We start from the raw sequence: 26219 nt of genomic DNA, 5'->3' as shown, positions 1-26219 counted from the left end.
ACCACTTCTTCCTATTTCTTTTTAATCTCTTCTGGAGCATGTTAGATGTGTTTATTTACGTGCATGTGTGTGTGTGTGTGTGTGTGTTTTAAAATTTCTCTGCTATCTTCCAGGGGGTTTCCTCAAAGGTGACTGCTTGGAGCCAATGGGTAGATTCCTGTGTCTTTACCAGAAGTTTCCATTTCATCTTTATTCATTCCTTTCCTTGAGTTTATTTTATTGTTCTTTCCCTAATTTCTTAAACATTTATTTCATTCTTTCTTGTTTAGTAATTGCATTTTTTTATATATATAAATTTATTTATTTGTTTATTTATTTTTAGCTGCATTGGGTCTTCATTGCTGTGTGCGGTCTTTCTCTAGTTGCAACGAGCGGGGGCTACTCTTCGTTGTGGTGTGCGGGCTTCTCATTGAGGTGGCTTCTCTTGTTGAGGAGCACAGGCTCTAGGCGCACAGGCTTCAGTAGTTGTGGCACACGGGCTCAGTAGTTGTGGCTCGTGGGCTCTAGAGCGCAGGCTCAGTAGTTGTGGCTCACGGGCTTAGTTGCTCTGCGGCATGTGGGATCTTCTCGGACCAGGGCTTGAACCTGTGTCCCCTGCATTGGCAGGCGGATTCTTAACTACTGTGCCATCAGGGGAGACCAGTAATTGCATTTTTTAAGGTGCGAGCTTCCCATCTGAGTATCACTTTGGCCATGTCCCACGGATTTTGAGGGATAATATTATCAGGGTGATTAGTTGCCAGATGTTATGCCCCTATGGGCTCAGGTTTTCTATTTCACTCAAGTTAGATTAGGAGTGTTCACCTAAAACAAAAAAATGGCCAGTTATTTTTCCAGCAAAATGGGTTTATTTGGGAACAGCAAAGAATTGCCATTTAGGACATGCAGCTATGGTGAACCACATGTAAGTCCAGTAAAACAAGAGAGGAAACTTGGGTTTTCTCACAGGTGAAATAGGAGTACCACAGGAACTACTGTAGGGGATAATGAGGCCATGAGCCTCAAAGTCTTCTATTATGGACTTTATACCTTGAAGGGCTTTTTTACTTGGGGAGAGGTTTTGAGGGATCTATTTGAATCTTGATGGGAGGTACACTGTGGATTTTGCCAATACCAATTGGAGAGTTTGCCCATAAGGAGGGTGGTAGCTGATTCAATAGGGACAAATGATCAGTGTTTCCAGAATCAATTCCAGAACCGTTGGAGACAGAGCAAATAAAAGATGTCAAAGGGTCATTTAATTCACCTGGTTGGCTATTTTGATGGCAGCTGTCAAATTTTAGAACTATTTCTCCCTTTCGGGAGAAAGAAGTTCGGGCATGATACTTTTCCAAGAAGTCTCAGCCTATTAAATGAATAAGGACGGAGGAGCTAAGGAGAAGAGGGTGTGTATCTCTTAAAGGGTCTAAGCAAAAGGGAATAGGTTCAGAACAGGACCCTGTTGAGGTTCATTAGAGATCCCCCACTATTTGGACCATTTTAGTATTTTGAGGCAGGGGCTCCTTTCTAGCAGTGAGGCTGAGCGCTGAGAGTGTGGTCTGGTGTCTGTAAGGAAAGAGAGAGATTCGTTCCCAATCTGGAGAGTGGTTTCTCCAAGCTGATTCAAGGAGAGGATTGGGAGAGCCTCTGTCATTCCTTGGAGCCCCTCATTGGGAGTTAAGAGGATATTGGAGAGGCTGGTTAGAGCGCTGAAGATGCCCGAAATGCTTAAACTTGTAACAGTCTTTCCAGTGTCCTGGCTCTTTACAGTAATAGCAGAAACTAGAAGGTTTTGGGTTTCGTTAAGGGGCCTTCATTTTCGGGAGTTGAAGATTAAGAATTTAGTGGTCTTTCTTTTAGGTGACTCATCTAGGATTCGAGTGAGCTAATTTGCCAAGTTAACTAAATCTAGAGTGGACATAATTTCCCATTCCACCCTTGTCCTTTTAAAAGAGAAAAAGAGAAAGATCCTGGTTCAGCCCATTCATAAGTATGGAGATAAGGGGTATCTGAGTGGTTTCAACATCTGAAGGAAGACCAGAATTTTCTTTAAAAACAATGTGAAGTCAATTATAATAGTCATGAACAGGTTCATCAGATTTTTGTGTGAAAACCTGAATTTTGTTCCCATCAACAGGCTTAGGAAAGACGACTGTAATTGCTGGTGGAGGTTTTCAGCGCGTTCTGACCTCTTGCCAGAAGCTAGGGGTTTGTTTTTCTAAATCCCCTCCAGGGTGTTTCCGTCGGGCTAATTTCATCCAGTGTTTGGCTTGCCCCTCAAAAAGCATGTAAACTAACTGATATAAATCTGAGAAACCAGACTGGTAGGTTTGAATAACTATGCTAAATTCTCCAGCAAACCTATGGGGGCCCTCAGTTACTTTAGGAAAGTCTTTAACTGCGTCTGGCAATTCACCCTTCCTCAAGGGAACATAAGTAATCTGGGGTCTCTTTGAACCCTCAGAATATTTCACTTTAAAGGGCAGGTTCTGATAGGTTCAGAGGGTGGCAGAGCCTGAGACAAAGAAGCAGGGGTGGAAGGATGAACAAGATGACACCAGGGACAGAGAAGTTGGAGAGTTGAGCATGAGACTTCAGAGCCATTTTGTCTTTCTTTGTTTGTTTGCCTCAGTTAATGCGATTATTGTATTTGCAGGGAAGCAATTTTAAATTCTTGATAATGTTTGGAAGCCTCAAAATAGCAACCAAAAGAGGCACCCAGTTTAATTTTGATGATTTCAGAGCTATGGCTAATATAGTTTTAAGAAAGGTAAGTTTGGGGAGCCTGAAATTTCCCCTTAGAAATGTGCAGGAGGAGGGGCTGTGGTTTTTAAACATAGAATCAGACAGGGTCCTTGAATGTGGGGTGCCCTCAAGACATTTAGATAATTGGGATCCCATTTTCGAGAGGTTTTTTTGTTTTTTTCTCTAAAGCAAAGCGGTAATTCTTAAACAGCCTGCAGGCCAAATAGCAGCACAGTTCCAGTAGGGACAGCCTGATCCCAGCGGAATCAGGCCAGAGGCTGAATGGCACAGTTCCAAATAGGAACAGCCCAGTTCCAAAAGGAATTGGACCAAATGCCAGCACAGTTCCAGTAGGGACAGCCTGATTTCAAGTCAGGCTGAAGTGCCAAATGAGTACTCACAGACAAAAGAAGGCCTTAACAAAAAAGGATGAAGCCTTTGAACAGATCCCAGATAAAGCCTAGAGAGCTTCCAAATGCAAAAAGAGTGGAGCTCAGATCCAGGAGAAAAACTTACCCTCAAACTCCAGGGGTGACTAGAAAAACAGTGAGTTCAGTGGGCTCTGTTGGTACCACACCTGTTTGCTCACCAGCCTTGGGGTTGTCAGGGGTCTGCTCTGGATCTCGGTGGGACCTCCATGTAATGTTAACCTAAAACAGTTATTTTTACCAGCAAAACGAGTTTATTAAGGAGCAGCAAAGAATTGCAGTTCAGAGCATACAACTATGGTGAACCACGTGCAAGTCGGGTAAAGCAAAAGAGAGGAAACTCTTTTATAGAGGAGAAGGGGACATTGTGAGGAGCTGTTATAAACAGTCCATTGGAGGAAACTGGGGGTTCAAAGTGTAGTGGTTTTTCATTGGCTGAGCTGTAATGATCTCTCATTGGTTGGGCTGCTGCCAGGCAAGGAGAATATCTTCCTCCCACAGGCAGCAGTAAAGCAGTGTCACTTCCGTCTGGAGATGCAAGGTAGTCTCTTCTGTTAGGATCTGTGTTGATGTGAGTGGGACATGCATAAGGGCTCCCCTTCTGGTCTCCCACTCCATCTTAGTGAGATTCCCTTGGTTAATTTTCACAAGAGAGAGTTTCAAAATTCCTTTAGTGGGCTTCCCTGGTGGCGCAGTGGTTATAAGAATCCACCTGCCAATGCAGGGGACGTGGGTTCAAGCCCTGGTCCAGGAAGATCCCACATGCCGCAGAGCAACTAAGCCCGCAAGCCACAACTACTGAAGCCTGTGCGCCTAGAGCCCGTGCTCCGCAACAAGAGAAGCCACCACAATGAGAAGCCCGCGCACCGCAATGAAGAGTAGCCCCCACTCGCCGCAACTAGAGAAAGCCCGCGTGCAGCAACGAAGACCCAACTCAGCCAAAAATAAATAAATAAATTTATTTTAAAAAGAATTCCTTCAGTTATTTTTAAGCATGAGTTGAAGTCTACTTTTGATTCTGTTCTATTAGGCAGCCTTGTTAAATATATTTTTTTCTTATTGGAAAAAAATTACAGTTTTATTAAAGATGCTAAAGAAGACCTAGATAAACAGAGATATAGTATGTCCACTAATACAGAGAGTTTACTTTTTTGAGGACGTCAATTCTCAAACTGATCAAAATTCCAGCATATTTTTTTCAAGGAGCTGGACAAACTGGATTTTATGTTCACATGGATGAACAAATGAGCAAAATACCAAAGACTATCCTGCTGGTCTTGGGGGGTCTCCGAGGAGGTGGGAGGTAGCTGCAGCTCACTGTGGGGACAAGGACACTGGTGGCGGAGACACCAGGGAACACCCACTGGCGTGAGCTCTCCTGGAGGCCACCACCCTGGCACCAAGACCCAGCCCCACCCAACAGCCTGTAGGCTCCAGTGCTGGGACGCCTCAGCTTAAATATAATTATTAACATTCTATCTAAACTTCTTTATACTCATCAACTTGAAATGCCAAGAACCATGATCTTTGTGTTAAAATCTTGCACTGCTCTTGTATTTCTGTCCACTTCTCCTCCTCACCATTGTGTTGTATCAATTTTCATGCCGTGTTACTTAGAGCAGAAGTGTTCATGACAGTTAATAGCTTATCATGGTTCATATTATTCAGTGTCCTTTCTGATGTTTAATAACATTTAATAATATTTCTTTAACCAGGTTTTAAAAAGTAATTTTCAGAAAGGAGTAAAATATGGTTCTCAAACAGATATGAATATGATCCCGTGTTTAGAATTTTCTTCTATTTATTAAACAGTGAGGAAACCAGTCACATGTTATAAGCAATTCCAAGGAAAAATCAAAAGAACACAAATTTATATGGAGTAAAGGAATTGAATTGCAAATGGAGGCAGAACTGGTTTCTCTAAAGGGGAGAGGGGGAGCCCATGAAAACTCCAAGGGACAAGGTGTAGTTTGCGTGTCTGTCAACTTCCAGAGTTGTAAAGTAGTTCAGGCACAATGAGAGGCAAGAACCTGATAGCTCCTCAGGATGTACAGTAGGCAATGCAGTTTCCACTGAAACACAGTTTTTTCCCTACAGTTTCTTTTTGTTTAACTTATTTATTTATTTTTGGCTGCATTGGGTCTTCATTGCTGCGCATGGGCTTTCTCTAGTTGCAGTGAGCGGGGGCTACTCTTCGTTGCAGTGCACAGGCTTCTCACTGCGGTGGCTTCTCTTGATACAGAGCACGGGCTCTAGGTGCACAGGCTTCAGTAGTTGTGGCATGCAGGCTCAGTAGTTGTGGCTTGTGGGCTCTGGAGCGCAGGCTCAGGAGTTGTGGCGCTCAGGCATAGTTGCTCCGCGGCATGTGAGATCTTCCCGGCCCAGGGCTCGAACCCGTGTCCCCTGTTTTGGCAGGCGGATTCTTAACCACGTGCCACCAGAGAAGTCCCTCCCTACAGTTTCTCAGCTTTTGATAAAAAAATAATCTCGGGGAATTCCCTGGCGGTCCAATAGTTAGGACTCTGCACTTTCACTGCTGAGGGCTTGGGTTCAATTCCTGGTCGGGGAACTAAGATCCCACAAGTCACACAGTGTGGCCAAAAGAAAAAAGGAAAAGAGAAAAATAATCTCAAAGACTATTCTTGATCACAAAACAAGGCTGGTCTCATTTGGCCTGATCGTTTCCATAGGCGCAGCAAGAGTGTTAATTCACAGTGTTAGCCTTCTTGAGTTTGCTTTGCTGGAACTTTCCATCACGATTTCAGATTGGACTTTTGAAAGCTTCTTGTTTGTTGTCCTGAGTCCAGGAAGCCAAGAACTCACCATGTTTCACCTGCTTGGTGATTTTGAGAAAATTCCTTTTTTCTTGAGGTTTCCAAAATATTATGAGGTTCCTGGACCTGCCAGGAGATGACCTTCCTTAACCCTCTGTGAGCCTTGCACCTGGCAGTTTTCCCGGGAGGGCTTTGTGAGCATTGCTTCATGAAGTCAACCACAGATCCTTACAGGCAATGGGTCCTGATGATTAAATGAGTATCATTCTCAACTCTGGCCACCCACGCAGGGCCTTGGCTGCATAATCCACATTTCCAGTCAAAACCTGGTAAAAACAAGGACAGATTCTCTTTGAACCTATGCAAATTATGATATTGCCAGGCAAGTAAGAATACTCAACAGGAGTTTCTGAGTTCTGGAGGACTCAGGCAGGGAGAACAAGATACCACTTAGAAATGTTTCATTTCAGTTTACAAAACCAGAGACCACTAAATGTGTATGGACTACAGACAGCTTAAGGGGAAAAACCTTGCATATCTAGAAAGGAGAGCATTAAAAATCACATCTATAGTGTTCCCAACAACAGCTGCATCGTCCCTCATTGGTTCCTTCAATCCTAGGTGGTTAATCCTTGTTCCTCTCAGTCTTGGTTCCGAGGTCTCAACGGTCCATCTGCTTCTTGACTAGAGTTCTGGAAATCCTGAGTCAGTCCACTGGGATGGCCTCACGGTGGTCTAAGCAATTGCCTGTAGCACAGTCTTTTCCCATTGTGCTGACCTGACTGTAAAACTTTCTCTCCTTTTTCTTCTCTTTCTTTCTTTTATTTTTTATTCCATTAAAGTAAACAAACTCTTTGTAGATGTTCGCTGAAGAAAAAATGCACAACCTAAAAGTTGAGAATTATGTTTTATTCAAGAACATTACTGAGGACTGTAGTCCGGGAAGGTAGCCTGTCAGATGGCGCTGAGAGACTGTTCCAAAGAGGTCAGGGAGGAGACAGAATATGTAGGAGTTTTTGCTGAAACAATATATATGTAGCCAGACATCAAAAGATCACTGCTAATCACAAAAAGCAGACATCTCGAGGATGTTAGTGCCTTTCTACGTATGGGAAGATGCAAGACCTTGGGCCCACTGAAATCATTCCTTTGATATGCATCTTAACTGTGTAGGGACAGTATCCAGTTTTTCTCCATCCCAAATCCCCTCAGGGTGCACAGTTGGGGTGGCTTCAGTGGCTGATAGCTTGGTGGCAGGCAACATTCTTTGTTTATTGAAATGGCAGACAACACTTTTTTTGTCCACGGAGATGACAAAGACTTAACATGGCCATGGTTAACTTACTAATAATTTTCAAAAGTGAAAGATCTGATGAGAGTTCATAGCAAGAACAGTGCAACTGAGAAGTTACAGTTGGTTGTTTCTGTGTCATGCAAAACAAAGCTAGTTCCCCCCACCCCGCAAAAAAAAGTTTTAGATAAAGTTAATCTAAGATGTTTATGCCTATTTTCAAAGAAGACTGCTGAAGCATTGATTACAAGAATAATCCTCAAGTGTATATACTTAAACTTTTGCTTCTTATTTTTCTCTGCTGCGGAGAGGGTATGTCTTTGGGTCTCTTAATGGATGGCTCGTGACTGCCACTTTGAGAAGCTGCATAAGGGGTATGTGCCGCTGTGGAAGGCTTCTGTGTGTTCTGGAGTCACTGAAATGCTGGTGTGTGTTGTACAAGTCACAGGTGTCCACCCCCCAAGTTCTCTTGAAAGAGAAGTGACTTTGGTTTTGAAGAGGTACATACTGTTCTTCTTGAGTATTTGTATTCAGCACGAGAGAAACCCAAGTGATGTGCACACAGAGGACAAACCATTTCCCTCATCTCATTTATAGGGAAGCCACCTCATCACCCCCTTCCTACCCCTGAGGCCCAGGGCTCAGGTGAGGCACCTGATGCACGCTTGGGACCATTGCAACCCCGTCTCACAACTCAGGTAACACTCCTTTACGTAAGAAACTTATTTTTAATAACTTTTTACTGATTGCTTAAATACTTCATTTCATAACAGAAACTTCAAAATACAGTAAACACAATTTTAAAAGTTTCCAACTTTTAGCATTTCAACATAGTTACCAGTAACATATCAGTGTGTTTCCTGCTATTTTTCAAAATTACAAAATATAATCTATATATGTTTTATTATATAGCTTTACCTACCTAGGTATTATTTTCTAAATCTTTACCAACATAATAGTTTAAAAAATGCGTCTTTTAAAAATGTCTTATATTCCGAGCAATGTTAAAATTTTTAATCTATTTATCAGCCATTTATATTTCTTCTTTTGTGGGTTATTTATGCATGTTTTTAGCTAATTTTTCTACTTTTGTGTTTGTATTTTTCTTGTTAGTTTGTAGGGGTTCTTTATGTGTTAAGGAAATTGCTCCTTCTCTGTTACACATGTTTCTCAAACTTGCCATTTGCCTTTTAATTTTTCTTTTTTTAAAAACTCCACAGATAACTTTTTTTTCATCTAATGAACCCTGTCAGTCTACTTTAAAGGTTTATTTCACTGTTTTCTGACTTAGAGGTTTTTTCTGTATTTTGAGTTTAGGTAAATATTCATCTGTTTCTCTAGTTGTTCTATTTTACTAATTGTCGTAGTACCCTGTAAGTAATTATCCTCCTTTTTCTCACTGATTTTGAATTGACATTTTTATCATGTACTAAAAATCTATACTCTTGCTTATGTTTGTGTTTAATTTTTTATTTTGAAATAACTTCAAATTTACACAAAGTTGCAAGAATAGCATGTATACCCTTCACTTAGATTAACCAATTGTTAACTTTTTGCTACATTTGCTTTATCATTCTTTCTCTTCCCTCCCTCTGCTTCCTCCACATTTTAGAGAAATAAGTAAATCTATCTAAGTTGCAGACATCAAGCCCCTGTATGTCAGAATACAAGGACACTTCCTGACATATAGCTGCAGTAAAATATAAATTATCAAAATCAGGAAACATAACATTAATGCAGTCCTAGAATTTAATACATATTCTGTGTTCAGATTTTGCCAGTCACCTCTTTTCAGCCATCCTCCTCCACCAAGCAGGCCGTCCAGGACCTGTGTGGCATCCAGCCCACACGTGTATGTGCACATGTCTCCTTCAGCCTGGACGACTTCTCAGCCCTTCTTTGTCTTTCACAACATTGGCATTTTTGAGAAGTTAGGCCCTTGCTTTGTAGGCGATGGGCCTGATGCTGCAGCATTGTTAGGTTCGGGTTCTGCATTTACTTTCTGTACAGTTCCAGTGAATTGTCTGCCCCTGAGCGGGTGCTGTCCTGCTCTGAATACCATAGCTTCGTAATATTTTAGTAAGTTACAAATACATATAACAGCTTGCCCTTGTTTCTGTTCCTTTACAAAATTTTCTTGGTTGTTCTTTCCCATTTATTCTCTGTTGGGTGGATATTGTTATTTATGTATTTATTTTTATTTTAAGTATTTTTAGACTTCTAAGATAAAAAGACTAATATAATGAAACCTGTGTGTACACCATCCAACTTAATAAGCAAAATGTTGTAAGTTAAAACCCCTTTGAGTGTTCTGCCCCCAATATCCATGGTCCTTTCTGACTTTCCCGAGTCTGGTGTTTCTCTCTCTCAGCAGATATTTGAAGAATCTGTGTAAATCACAGCCAGCTGTGTGTACATCGTTCTGTACACATGCTCTCATTCAACACTGTGTTTCTGATGTACACAGTTGACCCTTGAACATCGTGGGGGTTAGGGGCACGGACCCCCCACCAGTGGTCGAAAATCCACGTTTAACTTTACAGTCGTCCCTCTGTATCCGTGGTTCTGCATCCGTGGATTCAACCAACTATGGATCATGTAGTCCTGTACTGCATATTTATTGAAAAAACTCTGCATATAAGGGGACCCACCCCGTTCAAACACGTGTTGTTCAAGGGTCAACTGTATATATGTTGGTACATGTAGCTCTAGTTCAGGAATTGGCAAACCTTTTCTGTAAAGGACCAAATAGTGAATATTCCGGCCTGTAAGGGCCAGAGTCTCTGTTGCAACTTCTCAACTCTGCATTTGTCCTGAATGCCAGCACAGTAGATATGTAAACAGGTGGGCATGGATGTGCTCCAGTAAAAGTTTATGAACCTTGTAACTTTAATTTCATAATTTTCATGTCATGAAATATTTTTCTTCTTTTTTGATTTTTTTCAACTATTTAAAAATGTAAAAACTATTTTTAGCTCATAGGCTGTACCAAAAAATGTGGTGGGCAGGATTTGGTCTACAAGTTGTGCTTTGCCAACCCCAGGTCTAGACACAAGTTGGTGTATTTTCTTTCTATTTTGTGAATACACAAACATTTACTTATCCATTCTTCTATTGATGGGCATTTAGGGTCAGTTACCATTTCTTTGGTGTGAACATTGTTACAGATGTCCTCATGTGCAGAAGTTTCTCGGGCATGGACCTAGGATCAGAATTGCTGTGTTCTAGGCTGTGTACATTTTATCTTCCTTAGATATTGTTGAATGACACTGTCAAGTTGTTATACTGGCCTATACCTTCAGACAATGCACAAAGATCCTTTACAGTGTGTCACATATAGGTATTTCAGAGGTCAACAAAATATAGTCATCTGTTTCTGTTGCTATCAAAATTTTTTTAATAAATAGGCTTCATTTTTCAGAGCAGTTTCAGATTCACAGCAAAACTAAGCAGAAAGTATAGAGAGTTCCCGTGTACCTCCTGCCCCCACACGTGCACAGCCTCCCGTGTCATCAGCAACCCCCAACAAAGTGGTTAATTTGTTAGAATCAATGAGCCTTCCCTGACACATCATCACCACAGTCCACAGTTTACATCAGGGGCCACTCTGGGCATACTTTCTACGGGTTTGGACTAGTGTATAATGGCACGTGCTCATCATTATAGCATCACGCAGAGCACTTTCACGGCCCTAAAACTCCTCTGTGCTCCACTATTCATCACCCTCAACCCCTGGCAACCACTGATCTTGTTCCTGTGTTCATGGTTTTGCCTTTTCCAGGATGTCACAGAGTTGGAATCAAACAACAAGTAGCCTTCTCAGATGGGCGTCCTGCACTTAAGGTTCCTCCATGTCTCTTCGTGGCTTGAGAGCTCATCTTTTTATTGATGAATAGTAGTCTGTCTAATAGCTGTACCAGTCTGTTTCTCTTCAACATCCCTTTAAACTTACACTCTCCTACTGTTGCTGGTCATTTCGAACAGAGTTGACTTTTGTAAAATGATTTTGTATCTATTAACACTTCTGAACTGATTGATGCCAACACGTGTGTCAGTATTTCTCTTTGCTTTTGTGTGTTGATGGACGTAGCATCTGGGGTAAGGACTGGACTGCTTCCTTTTCTGGCCTCACACCATTCATCTTTTCTCACCCCACTGTCCTGGGCAGGACCCCACACAGCATGGAGGAAAACTGAGTGGCTGGCACCCACACATTCGTCCTGGTTTAGAGAGAATGCGTTTCCCATTTTTTATCTTCAGGTAGTATGTTTGCTGTAGGCTTTAGTATTATGTTGAACCATACAAAATTGCCATTTTATAGGTCAATAGTGGTCAGATACCAGCAATTTCATATAATTTGACCTAATACAGACTCTTCATCAGTTTAGGTAAGTTTGTTTGTTTGGCCACACTGCGTGGCTCATGGGATCTCAGTTCCCTGACCAGGTATTGAACCCAGGCCACAGGCAGTGAAAGCACCGAATCCTAACCACTAGACCACCAGGGAACTCCTAGAGGAGTTCTTTCTCCTCCTACTTTCCTGAGTTTTACTCAGAGTAGGTGTTGAATTCTGTCTAGTGCTGCTTCTGACTCTACCCTGACAACCACGTGTGGAGACCCCATTCCTGGCTGGTTGGACGTTGACTGTCCTCCCGCCAAGTCACACTCTGAGTAGGTGTGCACGCTGGTCTTGGCTGGGGTTTAGCCTGTGTTTCTGCCTTGGGGAACATTCTTACTTTTCTGTTCTTCACAAGAGTTTCAATACAACTGGAAACTTCTGCCAGTTTGGTTATTTGATGAAATGTATCACATGTGCCTTATAGCTGTGCATGTGTGTCTGTGTGTTGTTTTAAATTACTAATGTTCAGTTTCTTTAAAGGATATGGGAGTTTTATAAAGTCTGTATACTAATCCTTATCTGTTGGATGATTTGCAAATATAGTCTCCCAGTGTGTAGTTTGTCTTTTCAGTTTATTTAAAGTAAGTTAATAGAGAGTCAGGTAAGAGATGGACGGTCTGTTATGCCATGAGGTGACACGAGTTCTAAGTTCGCTCTTAGTGACAAGCTCCATCCTGGGTGAGAGGCACAGGTGGGTGAGGGTGGGAGCAGGGGCTGGTGAGGAGGAGTGAGGCTGGGTGGGGACTGGATCAGGATGGGCGGGGGGTTGAGAGGGCACTGAGGAAAAGCATCAGATCTGGAGACATTGGGAGCCAGGATTCCCTAAAGGGTTTGAGGCCTGGGCAGCTGGATGGGCGTGGAGACTCGATGGACGGGCTTAGATTTTAGATGCCTGTTCCCCATTGCCATGCCGACATCCGGTCTGAGCTTGCACATCTAAATGTGGAGTTTGAGGGAGAAGCCGGATGGGAGTCTTCAGCAAAGGGCAGGAGTCTGAGCCACAGGACAGCACGAGGTCAGCCAGGAATGGACCTTGGGGAGAAAGAGGCCTGTGGAGGTCTGTGTGCCAGACCAGGAGACACTGGCCTGAGAAACCGAGAAGGGCTGACCCTGCGAGGGGCCCAGGAACCACAGTGCTTTCAACCAACAGACCCCTCCCCTGAGAGGAGCCTGTGGAGGACGTATCTGGGGAGAAGGAAAGAACCCAGAAAGAAGAAATGAGGGATCAGTTGAGCCCCAGGCGCCATGGCTTGGGCCTCAAATGCATGGGCCTGCTGGAACCTAGTAGGCTTTGTTCCAGACCCCTCTCACATGTGTGCATGTGCACACACGCACACAGATAACTTAGAGTCCTTCCCGCTTCGCCGCTTGTGGGAAGTGGTGTTAAAGCATCGAAGGGGCTGTCTCTCTGGGCTGCTCATAACTTTCCTTTTTTTTTTAAATATATTTATTTATTTATTTGTTTTTGGCTGCTCTGGGTCTTCATTGCCTCACACGGGCTTTCTCTGGTTGTGGCGAGCGGGGGCTGCTCTTCATTGTGGTGCGCAGGCTGCTCATCGCGGTGGCTTCTCTTGTTGCGGAGCATGGGCTCTAGGCACGTGGGCTTCAGTAGTTGTGGCTCGTGGGCTCTAGAGCACAGGCTCAGTAGTTGTGGCCCACGGGCTTAGTTGCTCCGCGACATGTGGGATCTTCCCGGCCCAGAGCTCGAACCCGTGTCCCTTGCATTGGCAGGCGGATTCTTAACCACCGTGCCACCAGGGAAGACCAATAACTTTCAAGTCATCTGCATTAATTGCTTAAACTTCTAAATGTGTGTTATTAGAAGAAATCTCTCCCAAATCGTCAAATAAATGTGCCTGTTACCTGTTGTGGTAAAACACATATATTGTCACCTAGACCTCCACTTCTTTCTAGTATATTAAATAATTTATTAAACTTTATCAATCACTTTCAAACTACAAAACTATCATGTATTCATTATATCCAGTGAAATAACTCATCTGAAAACTCAAGAAAAGAAGACTCCATGGCGCCCCCTTTTTGGTTCCTCTTTATTTCCAGTAGTAAATGGTGCTACATAGGAAGAAACAGGAAGAACATACATAAAAGAACGCCTATAGATCAAGAAGAAAAAGACGGATAACCAGTAGAAAAATAAGCAAAGGATACTATCAGAAGCCATTGAGGAAGAAACTCATTGAGTCAGTCAACAAACATGAGAAGATGGTCATTGTCACTGCCACACAGGCACTGAAAGTTAAAACAAAAATGTATGAGTGCATTACTTGGCTGAAAATTCAAAGCTTAATTAAACTTGAGCCGGAGAAGCAGCAGCAGCAGGTGGCCCTCTGTGCAGGGCTCTGCACAGTCCAGGGCTTCGGTTCTCCTCGGTGCCCCCTCCTGACTGCTTTTCCACAGGCTTCCCCTCAGAGGGAAGATGTGAGTGTTTAGGCTGCAGGGGGCCAGAGTGGCCTCAGTTGTGCACTGAAGATGTGTCACAAACAAGAGCTGCAGGGCCCCTCGTGTGCCTGGCGGGGCTCAGGGTGCCCTCTCTGGGCACCACAGGAAGGTTGTGTGACTCTCAGGTGCTTGGTTGCCCTCGAGGGCAGGGAGGTACTCAGATTGCCATGATGAGGCCTGTTAAATTCGTCCTGGCCGGTGAACCCAAGCAGGTTCCCCACTTTGGCTTGTCACAGAGCCGAGTAAGTCCCTCATATCAGAAATCTGGGGAGAGCGTTTCTCCCTAATCTTGAGGGAAAACTCAGTAAGGTACCCCATCAATGACCCACGAACACTGAATTTCTTTTATTTAAATTTCCACGACAGGACTCTAAGAATGCCAAGAAAGAATGTTTCTCCGAACGCTCAGGAAAGAGCCAAGCCCGCTTGGCACAGACAGTCTGCAGAAGGGATGCTGAGCCAGGCTGCAGAGCGGGGCCAGGGCTGGTACGCAGGATCCACCAGGGCCGGGTCTTCATGCCACATCCCAGCCCAGGAAGCACCTGGAACCGGAGCGCTTGGTGTCAGAGAGGGTGGCCGCTGCCCAGAGTGACAGGGCTTCACCTCAGGGCATTGGCCCTGGTCCCCAATCCCACCTCCCTCGCCTCCCTCGGGATTGTGTTTCATGGTTTTTTTTTGGCTGCACCACGCAGCTTGTGGAATCTTAGTTCCCCGACCAGGGATTGAACCCGATTGAACCTGGGCCCTCGGCAGTGAAAGCACAGAGTCCTAACCACTGGTTCGCCAGGGAATTCCCCATGTTTCACGTTTAAATGTCCAGAGCCCCTCCTCGGGCTCCGTCCACTGTCTTATCACCCCAGGAGGGCAGGGAGAGAGGGTGGCTTTCAAGGATAATTCTCTTTTCTGTCTTTCACAGAGGCAACACAGAATCTCCACAGTGACTTGCAGATCAGCTCCTCAGAAAGAAAACCAGTCCCCAAAGCCATGCCTGGCTCAAGAATTCCAGGAGGAAAATGGCCACCACACCCAAAGTTCCTCTTCACCTGCCAGCAGTTCCCTCCAGGACACATGGAAGTTACTGGACCTGGGATCCAGCCCTTCTGGCCTCGCCTCCCAGGACGACTCGCCTCCAGGTAGGTGAAGACGTACATCCCAAGGCCGTTGCCCCATCGGTCTGGGTGCTGGCCATGAGGGCAGCTGTGGTGGCCACTCGCAGGCTGACACACAGAGTGAGCACGGCGTTCTTCCTGCTATGGTTGCGGAATCTGTAAATTCTGCAGTCCTGTCCTCTGATTTGGTGCCTGAGCGTCCCCCAGGGACAGAGGGTGTCTCCCAGCCCCGCGTCCAGCTGACCACGTCACCATGTCTACCCAGAGTAGAGCCCACAGGTCACGAGGACCGTCACTCCACAAGGGTGGGGGCACTGTGGTCAGTCTGTGACTGGGGCAGGCGGGTGTTCTGTGTTCTGCTCAGCCTCACAAGGCCAGGGCAGCCCACGAAGAGCGTGTCCTCTGCCCCCGGGAAACTCGCTCACTGTGAGGTTCTCAGGAAAGTTCATTTGAAGGGCCACCTTTGGGGGAACTGCGTGAGACCAAGATGTAGTAAGCAGGGTGGGCGGAGGGGAGGCTGTTTGAAGACCGGGGTTGGGGGAATGAACTTGGAGCCCCTTCCGGATCAGCTCACAGCAAGCGCCCTCATTCTCGGCTCTCAGCCTCAATGCATGAATGCCTCCTGCTGTGCCCAATGTGCCAATGGGCATTTTAGGTTATTTCCAATCTTTTGCCGTCACAAATAACATTACAGTGAATTACCTTGTACATGCTGTAGTGCATGCATAAAAGCATAAATGTAAATTCCCAGAGGGGGTATTGTTTTGTACAAAGGTATGTGCATGTCCAGTTTGGGAAGATGTTAGTTGGGCGCCATCAGATGGTACCAGTTCACACCCACCCAGCAAAGGCTGAGAGGGCGTCTTTCCCCAGACCCTCTCCAGCAGTGTCATCGAACTATAATCTTTGCCAGTCTGTTAGGTGTCATTTTAATTCATATTTCTCCTGTTAGGAGGTTGTGCATCTTTTCATATGTTTGAGTCATTTCCGTTTCCTTTTCTTCAGTTCTCTGCCCATTTGTATATTGGGTTTATAATCTTTTTCTTATTGATTTGTATGAGCTTATTATATATAATGGAAATCAGACCTTTTCTGAGATATGAATTGCAAATATTTTCCCACAGTTTTTCATTTGTTTTTTGACTTTGCCTATGGTGGTTTTTGTCATGCACGTGTTTTTTATTTTTATGTAATTTAATTAATATCCTTGTTTTTAATCCTTTCTGGGTTTTGTGCCATACTTGGGTTTTTTCCACTCCGAGATTGAAGATTATTCTGCCATGATGTCTTCTAATACAGTTATGGTTTCCTTTTTTCATATTTAAATCCAGGATCCATTTGGAATTTATCACTGTGTAGGTTATGAAATCGGAACCAAACTTTTTTTTAACCCCAGGTGCCAATCCAAATGTCCCCACACCAGTTTTTTTTTTTTAATATTTATTTTATTTATTTATTGGCTGCGTCAGGTCTTAGTTGCGACATGCAGAACCTTTCGTTGGGGCGCACGGGCTCTTTGTTGAGGTGCATGGGCTTCTTTCTAGTTGTGGCACACGGGCTCCAGAAACATGGGCTCAGTAGTTGCAGCGCCTGGGCTTAGTTGCCCCGCAACACGTGGGATCTTAGTTCCCCAACCAGGGATGGAACCAGCGTCCCCTGCATCGTGTGACGGATTCTCAACCGCTGGACCACCAGGGAAGTCCCCTCCCCATACCCGTTATTGAATAACTCACATTTCCCCTCTTGTTTGAAATCCCGCTTTCACTATCATGTTAGATGTTCTGTGTGTACTTGAGTCTGGGTCTGGAGCTCTTGTTCTGTCCCTTGGTTCGGCAGTCCCCAGCCTTTCCACAGACGGGGTGCGCGGGGGTGCAGATGGCTCAGGCGGTAATGCGAGCGATGGGGAGCAGCAGATGAAGCTTTGCTGGCTCGCCCCCCGCTCACCTCCTGCTGTGCGGCCTGGTTCCCAACGGGCTGCAGATCGGTACCAGTCAGCGGCCCGGGAGTTGGGGACCTCTGCCTTGGTTTATTGGTCTTGGTCTGTCCACGTGCGGTGCTGTTTGAATTGTTACTGCTTCCTGGTCCCTTGTAATGTCTACTGACTTAGGATCTCCAATTATGCTTCTTTCTCAGAGTTTTCCTGGTAATTCTCATTTGTTTATTTATTTTTTTCCCATACAGTCTTTAGGCCCAGCCCCAAAACTCTGTTGTGGCTTTTCTCAGGATTTGTTAAACTTGGGCTCTGCCCCCGGAAGGAGCCGCAGCCTCCCAGTGGTGCGCATTCTGTCCCCTCTGGCGGCAGCATCGCCCCTGTGAGGCCTCCGAGTAGTCTCCTCAGATGCAGACTGGTGTGTTCTCCTCACACCTCCTGCTTGAGCTCATTAATCTGAGAGGCTACTGCTTCAGTACATTTTAAATTCAGGAACGTTTTTTTGTATTTTTCATCGGCTCTGTCGGAAGTTTTTGCTGAATGTTCATTGTCATTTTGCTGGTTTCCTTCCTTCCTTTTTCTCGTAGCACTTTTGTTCCTTTGTTCCCCCTCGTCTTTAAAAGAGGTGATTTTTCCTTGACCAGGTATTTGTAGGAAACTTATAAGGGAAATGAGGCCAGGGCCATTGTCCAGTCTAGCAGTTTTGTTGGTGGTTTTTAACTAAGTCTGGCCTTGACCTATCTCTGCCCGTTTCCACAAAGCCCAGCTTCTCTCCCCTCCCACCCAGGCACGCTGCCTCCAGGGGGTTCTGCTCCCACCTCCTGGCTCCTCCTGAGGCCTCCCACCGTGCCTGTCCTTCCACACACCCCTGCTCATTTCCACCGCCTTCGGCAGAACCACCGTTCATCCCATCTGGAATTTTATCTCTAGTTTTCCTGAAAATTTTCTCTTTTTGGGGATGATTTACAGGAAGAGTAGGGGAGAAATGCTGACTCGATGATGCCTTCTTCAGGCCACACGTCCACCTTATTTCCTGATAAATGCACTTTCCTCCAGCTCTGCTTTGCTTTAGCCCCACAAACCTTGACATACGATTTTCCTTTTGTCATTCCGTTATGCTAGTTCATGATTCAACTCATGTTACTTTTTTTCTTTAACTTAAATGGCTTTTTTTTTTAAGTTTCCAGAGTTATGAGATTTTTTTTTTCTTTTTTTAGTTGTCTTTTAGTGATTTCTAATATTTTTACATTTTGGTTGGAGAATAAGATCACCATGATGTCAGTTCTTCTGAGAGTATATTTCTGCTCCAGCTACAGTTACTGATGTGCCTGCTTCTGCCGGTGGCGCCTGCTCGTCTCCTGTAGAAAGCGCCCTCGTGCTTTTCGTTTCCCTGAGTCTGAAAGCCTGTGTTTCTGTTTAGTGTCTCCTATGTTTCCAGTACCATGCTCCTATATCAGTGCTGTCCTCCAACAGCATATTGTATTTTGTACTTAGGTGCTTTTAAAAGTTTTTATTTCCTCCAGTCTCATTGGGTAGATCACATTTCCATTGCCTTCTGCCTGTTTTTAAGTTACAGTCTCTATTTTTATTCTTCCTCAATTATTAAGACCCTGCTTATTTTCATTTTACCCATCCATTTCTTAAACTTATCAATCTCTGTATTCTTCTGATTTTTCCATTGGTATCAATTAAAGTGTCAGCTGTTGGGCAAGGGGTGATTGTCTTTTAGACAAAAGTAAATTTGACTAAGTCCTTTATAATTTATCCTATTTGTTTTCCAAATCTCTCATAGTAGCCTCTTAGATATATTTTTCTTCTTCCAAGATAATTTTAAAAGCGAATTTTTATATGGGAAACTTTTTGAGGCCTATATGTGAGAGAGTATTTTTATTTTTGTCTCACATTTAAATACACTTCAGTTGAGTGTAAAACCCCAGGCTTACATTTCTCTTAATGTAGCAGGCTAGGTACCGACACTTTCACTGAAAACAGCTAAAACTGCTGAATAAAAAGTAAAAACACACTTATGGGGCATCAATAAACAGCTCGAAGGTAAAGAATTCTCAAGCAAAGGCTGAGAGAAGGAGCAGCCTGAAGCTGCCTTTGACCAAGAGCTTCGTCAGCCTGGGTGGGCTTGAAATCTGGTGTCATCGCCTCTTGGGCTTCGGAAAACAGGTGACACTGACAAAACCCAGGGCCCACCCAGGGCAGGAGTGTGATGGTACAACACCTCCCCCTCAAAGCTGGAACTCCAAAGGACCACAGCCTCCGTGTGCAAGTGGACCAGATAGACACCCCACCGGCAGCAGGGGCCAGGGCTGTGAGGACTGAGGATGTGGCCTGGTACTGCGTGGCAGCGGGAGGATTGTTACGTACTTGTAATTTGCCACCAAGAGTCAGCCCTCATGGTTTAGCCCCAGTTAAAACCCCTGGGTGTCTGAGAACTTTCATATCGAGTGATTCTGAGCTGGTGGCATCCCCAAGAACTAGCAACAGCAAGTGCGGGTCACTTCAGGGGGAAATCACCTTTGTTCCAGGCCATAGCAAATTTGCACAGATCAGATTCCCATGAAAAATAAGATCCCACACACAAGGAGCAAGGCACCAGGAATGAGGCCAGCAGAAATAGACCTGGGAGATCAGGGTATAAGTAACTGTGTTTCATAAAGAAGTAAAAAACCAGCAAGAAAATACATTCAAGAAACAAGGAAGGGCTTCCCTGGTGGCGCAGTGGTTGAGAATCTGCCTGCCAATGCAGGGGACACGGGTTTGAGCCCTGGTCTGGGACGATCCCACATGCCGCGGAGCAACTGGGCCCGTGAGACACAACTACTGAGCCTGCGTGTCTGGAGCTTGTGCTCTGCAACAGGAGAGGCCGCGATAGTGAGAGGCCCGCACACGGCAATGAAGAGTGGCCCCCGCTCACCGCAACTAGAGAAAGCCCTCGCACAGAATCGAAGACCCAACACAGCTAAAAATAAATAAATAAATAAATTTATTTATTTATTTAAAAAAAAAGAAAAAGAAGAAACAAGGAAATATAAAGAAAGACCAAGCAGACTTAAGAAAGAACCAAATAGAGGTTTAAGAAATGAAAAATTGTAATTACTGAAATTAAAAACTCAGTATACTGCAGAATTCATGGAATGGCATTATATATGAATAAATTACCCAGACACACACAGATTTTTTAAAAAGAAGTAGAAAAGAAAGAAAGAAAAACAGGTCAGGAGCCTGGAGAATAGAGCAGGAAGGTCTGACCCGTGTTGGTCAGAGCCTCAGCAGGAAAGAGATTATGGGTAGGGGCCACATTTGAAGAGACAGGACTGAAATTTTATGACAAGATACTAATTCTCAACCCCAGGAAGCCTAGCGAATCCTAATCCAAGTAATTAAAAAGAAACTCACACCTGGATGTGTCCTAACAAAGCCCAGGAGCAGCAGAGGTAATGAGATTATTTTGAAAGCTGTCAGAGGGAGTAGACAAGTTACCCTCGAAGAGGCGCGGCCTGACAGATGGCCAACTTCTCACCAGCAGCAACGGGAGCCCAAGACAGGGAGACAGTATCTGTCTGAACTGAGGGAAAACAGCTGTCACCCTAAAATCCCACTAAAGAGGGCAAAACAAAGACTTTTCAGACAATAAAAACTGAGCAACTGTGCCCCACCCGTCCCTCACTAAAAAAAAATTCCAGAGTAGGCGTCCGCAAACTTTTCTGTGAAGGGCCGAATAGTGAGTATTTTCGGCTTTGTGGCCCAATGGTCTCTCTTGCAACTACTCATCTCTGCCTGCAGCTCAAAAGCAGCCGTAGACAATGTGTAAGTGATCAGTGTGGCTGTGCACCAGTAAAACTTTATTGACAAACACAGGCCGTAGTGATGCTGTTTCTCAAGCTGAGTATACAGGTTTTTGTTTTATTCTTTGTTTTATTTTTTAACAATTCTTTAAACGATACATGTATGTTATATGTGCTTGATGTAGTTTGGGTATCTTTTATAATGAAAAGTTTTTAGAGGGAGGGAGTGGTCAACTGGGTGGAATGCTGCAAAGAGGTCAGGGAAGGTCAGGGCAGAAAAGCGCTCTGCGTCACTATGGCCTTCTGCTGGTCTCAGTGGAGTGGTGGACTTGTCATCCAGCCTTCCCAGTTAAAGGGGCTGGAGAAGAACGGGTGGACAGCTTAGTCAAGATGTCTTGCTCTGAAAAGCAGCAGTTAAAAGAGCGACTGGGGGCTTCCCTGGTGATGCAGTGGTTAAGAATCCACCTGCCAACGCAGGGGACACAGGTTCGAGCCCTGGTCTGGGAAGATCCCACATGCTGTGGAGCAACTAAGCCCATGCACCACAGCTACTGAGCCTGCGCTCTAGAGCCTGAGAGCCACAACTACTGAACCCATGTGCCACAACTACTGAAGCCCACTCACCTAGAGCCCGTGCTCCTCAACAAGAGAAGCCACCGCAATGAGAAGCCCGCGCATTGCAACGAAGAGTAGCCCCTGCTCACCACAACTAGAGAAAGCCCATGCGCAGCAATGAAGACATAATGATAGCCAAAAATAAACAAGTAAATAAACAAATAAACAAATAAATAAATTTACATTTAAAATACTTTTTTAAAAAAGAGCGATATTGGAGGAAGTTGTGGAAGTGCAGCCTGTCTATATGCAGGTTGGGAAGATGGGCGAGATGTGATGCTTGTGGCTGGGGAGGAGGGCAAACCCAGGATAGAAGGGGGTGAGGGGACTCAAGGGGCTGGGATTTGATAGCACAGGCCAGAGGCAGGGAGGTGATGGGCAGCCAGAACTGGGAGCTTACTGGCCACACCTGACAAGCAAGCTGCCACAGCCTCACAGGCACCGGCAGAAGACACGGAGGACTCGTCACTCACAGCACAGCAGGCAGCCAAGGGTCTCCTCGACGCCTGTCCCACAGGCCAGGGCAGGAGTCTCAGCTGAGTGACCCCAGACGGGCAGAACCCAAATCTTTCATAGTGGGCTGCAGGCATATCTGCCCTTTGCCCCCGAGGGAGTCGTGCTGTCTTCTTCTGAGGCTGTTGGCCATGCAAACACCCAGGCAGGAGAGTCAGGAGCAGAAGCCTTCAGTGGCCTGAGGAGAACTGTCCCAACAGCAGGTCTGGTGGTGGGAAAACAGGTGCCGGTCGGTTCCCTTTATTTCCTCCTTTCAAGTATGAGGCAAAGCCACGGACTCTGAGAGGAGGAGGTGGAGGAAGAGGTAGAAAGAGAAGTGTGAAACGGTCGTCTGGTATGTGAGGAAGCAGGGACAAGTATGGGTGGATGGTGCCATCAGCCATGCAGGTCCCCATGGATAGCAGGGCCTGGATCAGAGCGAGAACAGCCCACTGGTGGCTGGAGGTGGAAGTGGGGACCGTGCTGGGGGGGGAGGGAAGGGTCACTGCAAACACTGCCCCCAGCAGTGGAATTGGCTTGGGGGGGGAAGGTGGGGGTGGTGTGTATTAGTTTAAATGCTTTTGACTACAAGTCACAGCACAGCCTGATGAAAGTAACATACGGGAGTTTCCCAACCTTTATCTCATCATGGCACCCATAGAAAATCACACATGGTCACTGAATGAGGAGGAGAGAGCCAAGGTGGCCAGCATCATGGTAGCCTTCCCGACACACAGTGTGCATGCACAGCAGCAGGACACGCTGACCAAGAACTTGCACATCAAGGCCGAGGTAAATGAGCTTACGGCTAGCTCCTCTGGGACTCTTTCCTCCTAAGGTTCCAAGATGGCTGCAGCAGCTCCAAGCATCACGTCAGAAGGCCAGAGATGGAAGGCATACTTCTCTCCTCCTGCTTTGGTTTCTTTTCATTGGAAAGGGAAATGTTTCCCCAGAGCTCCCAGACTCCCTTTTCTATCTCACTGGCTGCCAGGGTCACATGGCATCCCTTGACCAGTCACTGGGAGATTGTGTTAGACCCTGAGAACCTGCTGCCTGGAACTAAACGGTATTGGGGTTCCTTGGCAAGAAAGCTGGGGAAGGGCTGTGCTGTGGGTGGGCCTGCAGCAGGGTCTATGCAGGGGAAGGTGGTGAGACACCCATACAGAGGGGCTGAAGCTGCTACCTCTCAGCAGCACTTTGCAGTAAAAAAGTAGGAATGATACATCGCTGCCTAGGCTTTTGGTTCGCCCCGTGAAAGATTTGGTTGGGAAGAAAGGTTGAAATTAATGCAGTTTAGTTTTAAGTTCCCACAAAGCTTCTTTATGCTCTCCTTTATCTTGAATATTTGAGCATGCATAACTGAACTACCTGTCTGATATTTCTACTTTGTGTAAGAGTACTTTTTAAAACTTTATTGGTGACTTAAATGATAACCACAACTCTGGTTAAGACGTAAGCATGTTAGTATTTATGATAAAGGATTGCGTGGGCATCAGTCAGCAGTCAAGCAGTCTGGAAGCTCCATTCTGGAAGGTGGGATGTCTTATCCTCTGCATTTTTTTTACATTTTCGGCGCATTTTGAGTAGCAAACTGTGAGACCTAGCAGTCATGAACTGAGTTAAAAGTGATAACGAGAGAGTTTAACAATTTGTGGCATCTGCGTTAATAACATGAATAACTACGTGGTATTTCTCAGGATGGAGGGAGGTTTTCCTGCTGAAAGGCCACACTCCTCATGGTTTTGAGGTGGGGCCAGAGCCGCCCCTCCCACCTCTGCCCTGACCCCACCACCACCTGTCCCTGCCCCTCCTACTCATACCCCGCCCCTCCTACCTTTGCCCCGCCCCTCCCTGACGTCCTCCCCCATCCTCCCACGCGCACAGAGCTGCCGCTTTGCCGGCCTGACCGAGTCCTGCTGCAACCTGGTCTTAAGGCAGGGCCGCAGCCTGACACCCTCGGCCCCGCGGCACCCCAGATCCCAGGGCCACTATAGCCCCCTCCTCCATCCTCTTGGATCTGTGGTTTGCGGGGTGTGGCCTCTCCATGCCCAGCCTCCTCTCACCCTAATTCTTGCTGCATCCGGACAGTACCCGGTCCCTCTTCTCCCCTCCCCTCCCCCCTCCCCTCTCCTCCCCCCCCCCCCCCCCCCGTTTCCTGGCAGCAGTGGCTCAAGGACTCCGACCCCGTCTCCCCTCCTCCCCAGACACGTGCAGCCCAGCTCCCTCCACCTGTGGACTGTGGACGCACCCCCACCCCCACCCCATACCTGCAGACCCCTGTGCACGTATGGGCACCCTCTACCTTCCTCTCCCTAGCACCTGCCTGTTCCTTGAATCCCTCCCTTGCCAAAGTTCACCCCCTACCTGGCTTCCTTCCCCCTTAGCACTAGCCTCCAGACCACGTGCTGTTTTTCTCATTTATCTTGATTCTGTTCTGTCTGCTGGAAGAATGTAGGGGTGGGGGCATCTTCCTTGATCCTTGACCCCTGGCCAGCACAGACAGGTACACAATAGGTGCTCAATCAGGATGTGCAGGAAGATAACTGGGAAGAATGGGAGCCCAGCAAGGCCTTGGGTCCGCAGCTCAAGGATCTAGAGGCTCAGGAAGCGCATGTGATTAGAGAAACTACTAAGCGTTGTCTAAAAAGTATAAGATTTGAAAGACAGACTCTTCCTGGATGGAGTATTAAATATTATAAAGACAGCTGTTTTCTTCAAATTGAAGTAACCAGTTAGTGTAATTCTAACAAAATATGGACAGAGTTTCTCTTGAAGCTAAAATAAGTGGATTTTCAAGTTCTAGAGCAATAAAATGCATGGGGAAGGGGGAGTAGCAAGACCCAGCCTCATGGCTGGGTGGCAGGCGCAGAGCAGAAGCCCTTCCCCAGCAGAGCCTGCGAATCAGAGCCCAGACACGGCAAGGTGGGGACACAGCATGCTTCCATCCTCACTGCCCGCATCCAGACCACACACTAAAACGCAGCCCAGGCACAGTTAAATGCCTTAAAATCAAACCTAAAAATATGCACAATTGGAACTATTTACCAGTGACTAGAAGGTTATAACCTTAGATGTGACTTAAAAATCACAGATTTCTAAGGTATTCTTTCTTAACCTCAAAAATAACCCAACTAGAAAGATATTCTGAAGCAACATGACAAAGGTCAGTCATATATAAATAACTCATCCAGGTTGACCAAATGTACAGGGGTGGAAACACTCAGCCAGGGCAGTACCAAAAATTATGAGTGTTTGACCTGCCAGCAAAGCAGCCCTTGGAGAGCTGATCCTGGGCCTAGAGGGGGCGGCCCAGCCGCTTGGCCTTCTTGGAGGGCATTTATTGGTGAATCTGCCCCAGGGGTGGTTGGAGTCATCAGCCTCCCTAGTGTCCGTGCTGCGTGTGCAGGCGGCCCAGGTTGGCACGACATGGCGCGTCCATTGGAGCAGAGGCGCTCCAGACCTCGTCCAGCATGAGTGACACTTCCTTGTGGCTAAGAAATAAACAGCGCAGAGGGTTTTCAGTGAAAGTCTTTTCCCCCGTCTCCGCTCCCCTGCCCACCTGGCCACCTGTCCCCTGCTCTTCTCCAGACACGCTCTGCGCTCCATGGCTACGGAAGCATGTATTTAAATGTGTGTGCGTTTCCTCTTCCTGCTGTGTAAAGTGCTGTCTGCGGTGTTTCTCCATTTTGGTGGACACAGAGCTCACAGATCTTTTCAGTAGTTCAGTGGTCCTCTGCGTAAGTGCTTCCTTTCACCTGTCTCACATTCACGGACACTCAGGTCGCTTGTAGTTTGCAGTACTTCAGCAAGTCTGCTGGTGTGGGTGGTTGCTTGTGGGAGTGTGTGGTCAGGTGAGTGTTTAGGAGTGAAATCACTGGGTCAAAGGTGTGAGTGGTCTGAGCTCTGGGAGGTGTTACCAAATCACCCTCAAAGAGTTGGTGCAATTCATGTTCATGGCCACAGGGTGTAAAGCATCTTTCCTCACTCCAATACTGGTGGATTTTTATCAAGCATTTTCTTTTTTTTGCCAATCTGATAGGTGAAAATATGGGTTTTAATTTGCAGTTTTTAAATGATGGGTAAGATTGGCCATTTTATGTGTGGTTTGTATGTCGTTCAGGTTTGTACCCTTTTTTAAGGTGACTATGAAAGGTAGCAACAGAAGAAAATGCATATTCGCTGTGGTCTTGAAGTCAGGAC

The 26219-nt window shown here is 45.8% G+C and overlaps 1 protein-coding gene across 11 annotated transcripts in view; it reads left to right on the top strand.

Moving 5' to 3' along the window:
• Positions 1 to 26219, top strand: part of CCDC57 (coiled-coil domain containing 57) — a 113925-nt gene that overhangs the window by 67232 nt on the left and 20474 nt on the right. For 8 of the 11 annotated variants that reach the window (XM_082374184.1, XM_082374185.1, XM_082374179.1 and 5 more), the window contains 3 exons: positions 7815 to 7915; positions 14443 to 14562; positions 14993 to 15209. In XM_082374184.1, coding sequence (XP_082230310.1) covers positions 7815 to 7915; positions 14443 to 14562; positions 14993 to 15209 — 438 coding nt within the window. Of the gene's footprint in view, positions 1 to 7814; positions 7916 to 14442; positions 14563 to 14992; positions 15210 to 26219 lie in introns of those variants that run through there. The other 3 variants (XM_082374188.1, XM_082374186.1, XM_082374182.1) reach the window with 3 other exon arrangements.

This window comes from Balaenoptera borealis (genome assembly GCF_965194805.1).
Source record: "Balaenoptera borealis genome assembly, chromosome: 20".
Lineage (NCBI taxonomy): Eukaryota > Metazoa > Chordata > Mammalia > Artiodactyla > Balaenopteridae > Balaenoptera > Balaenoptera borealis.
The sequence above is the reverse complement of the archived record's forward strand: the minus strand, read 5'-3'. Positions and strand labels throughout refer to the sequence as shown.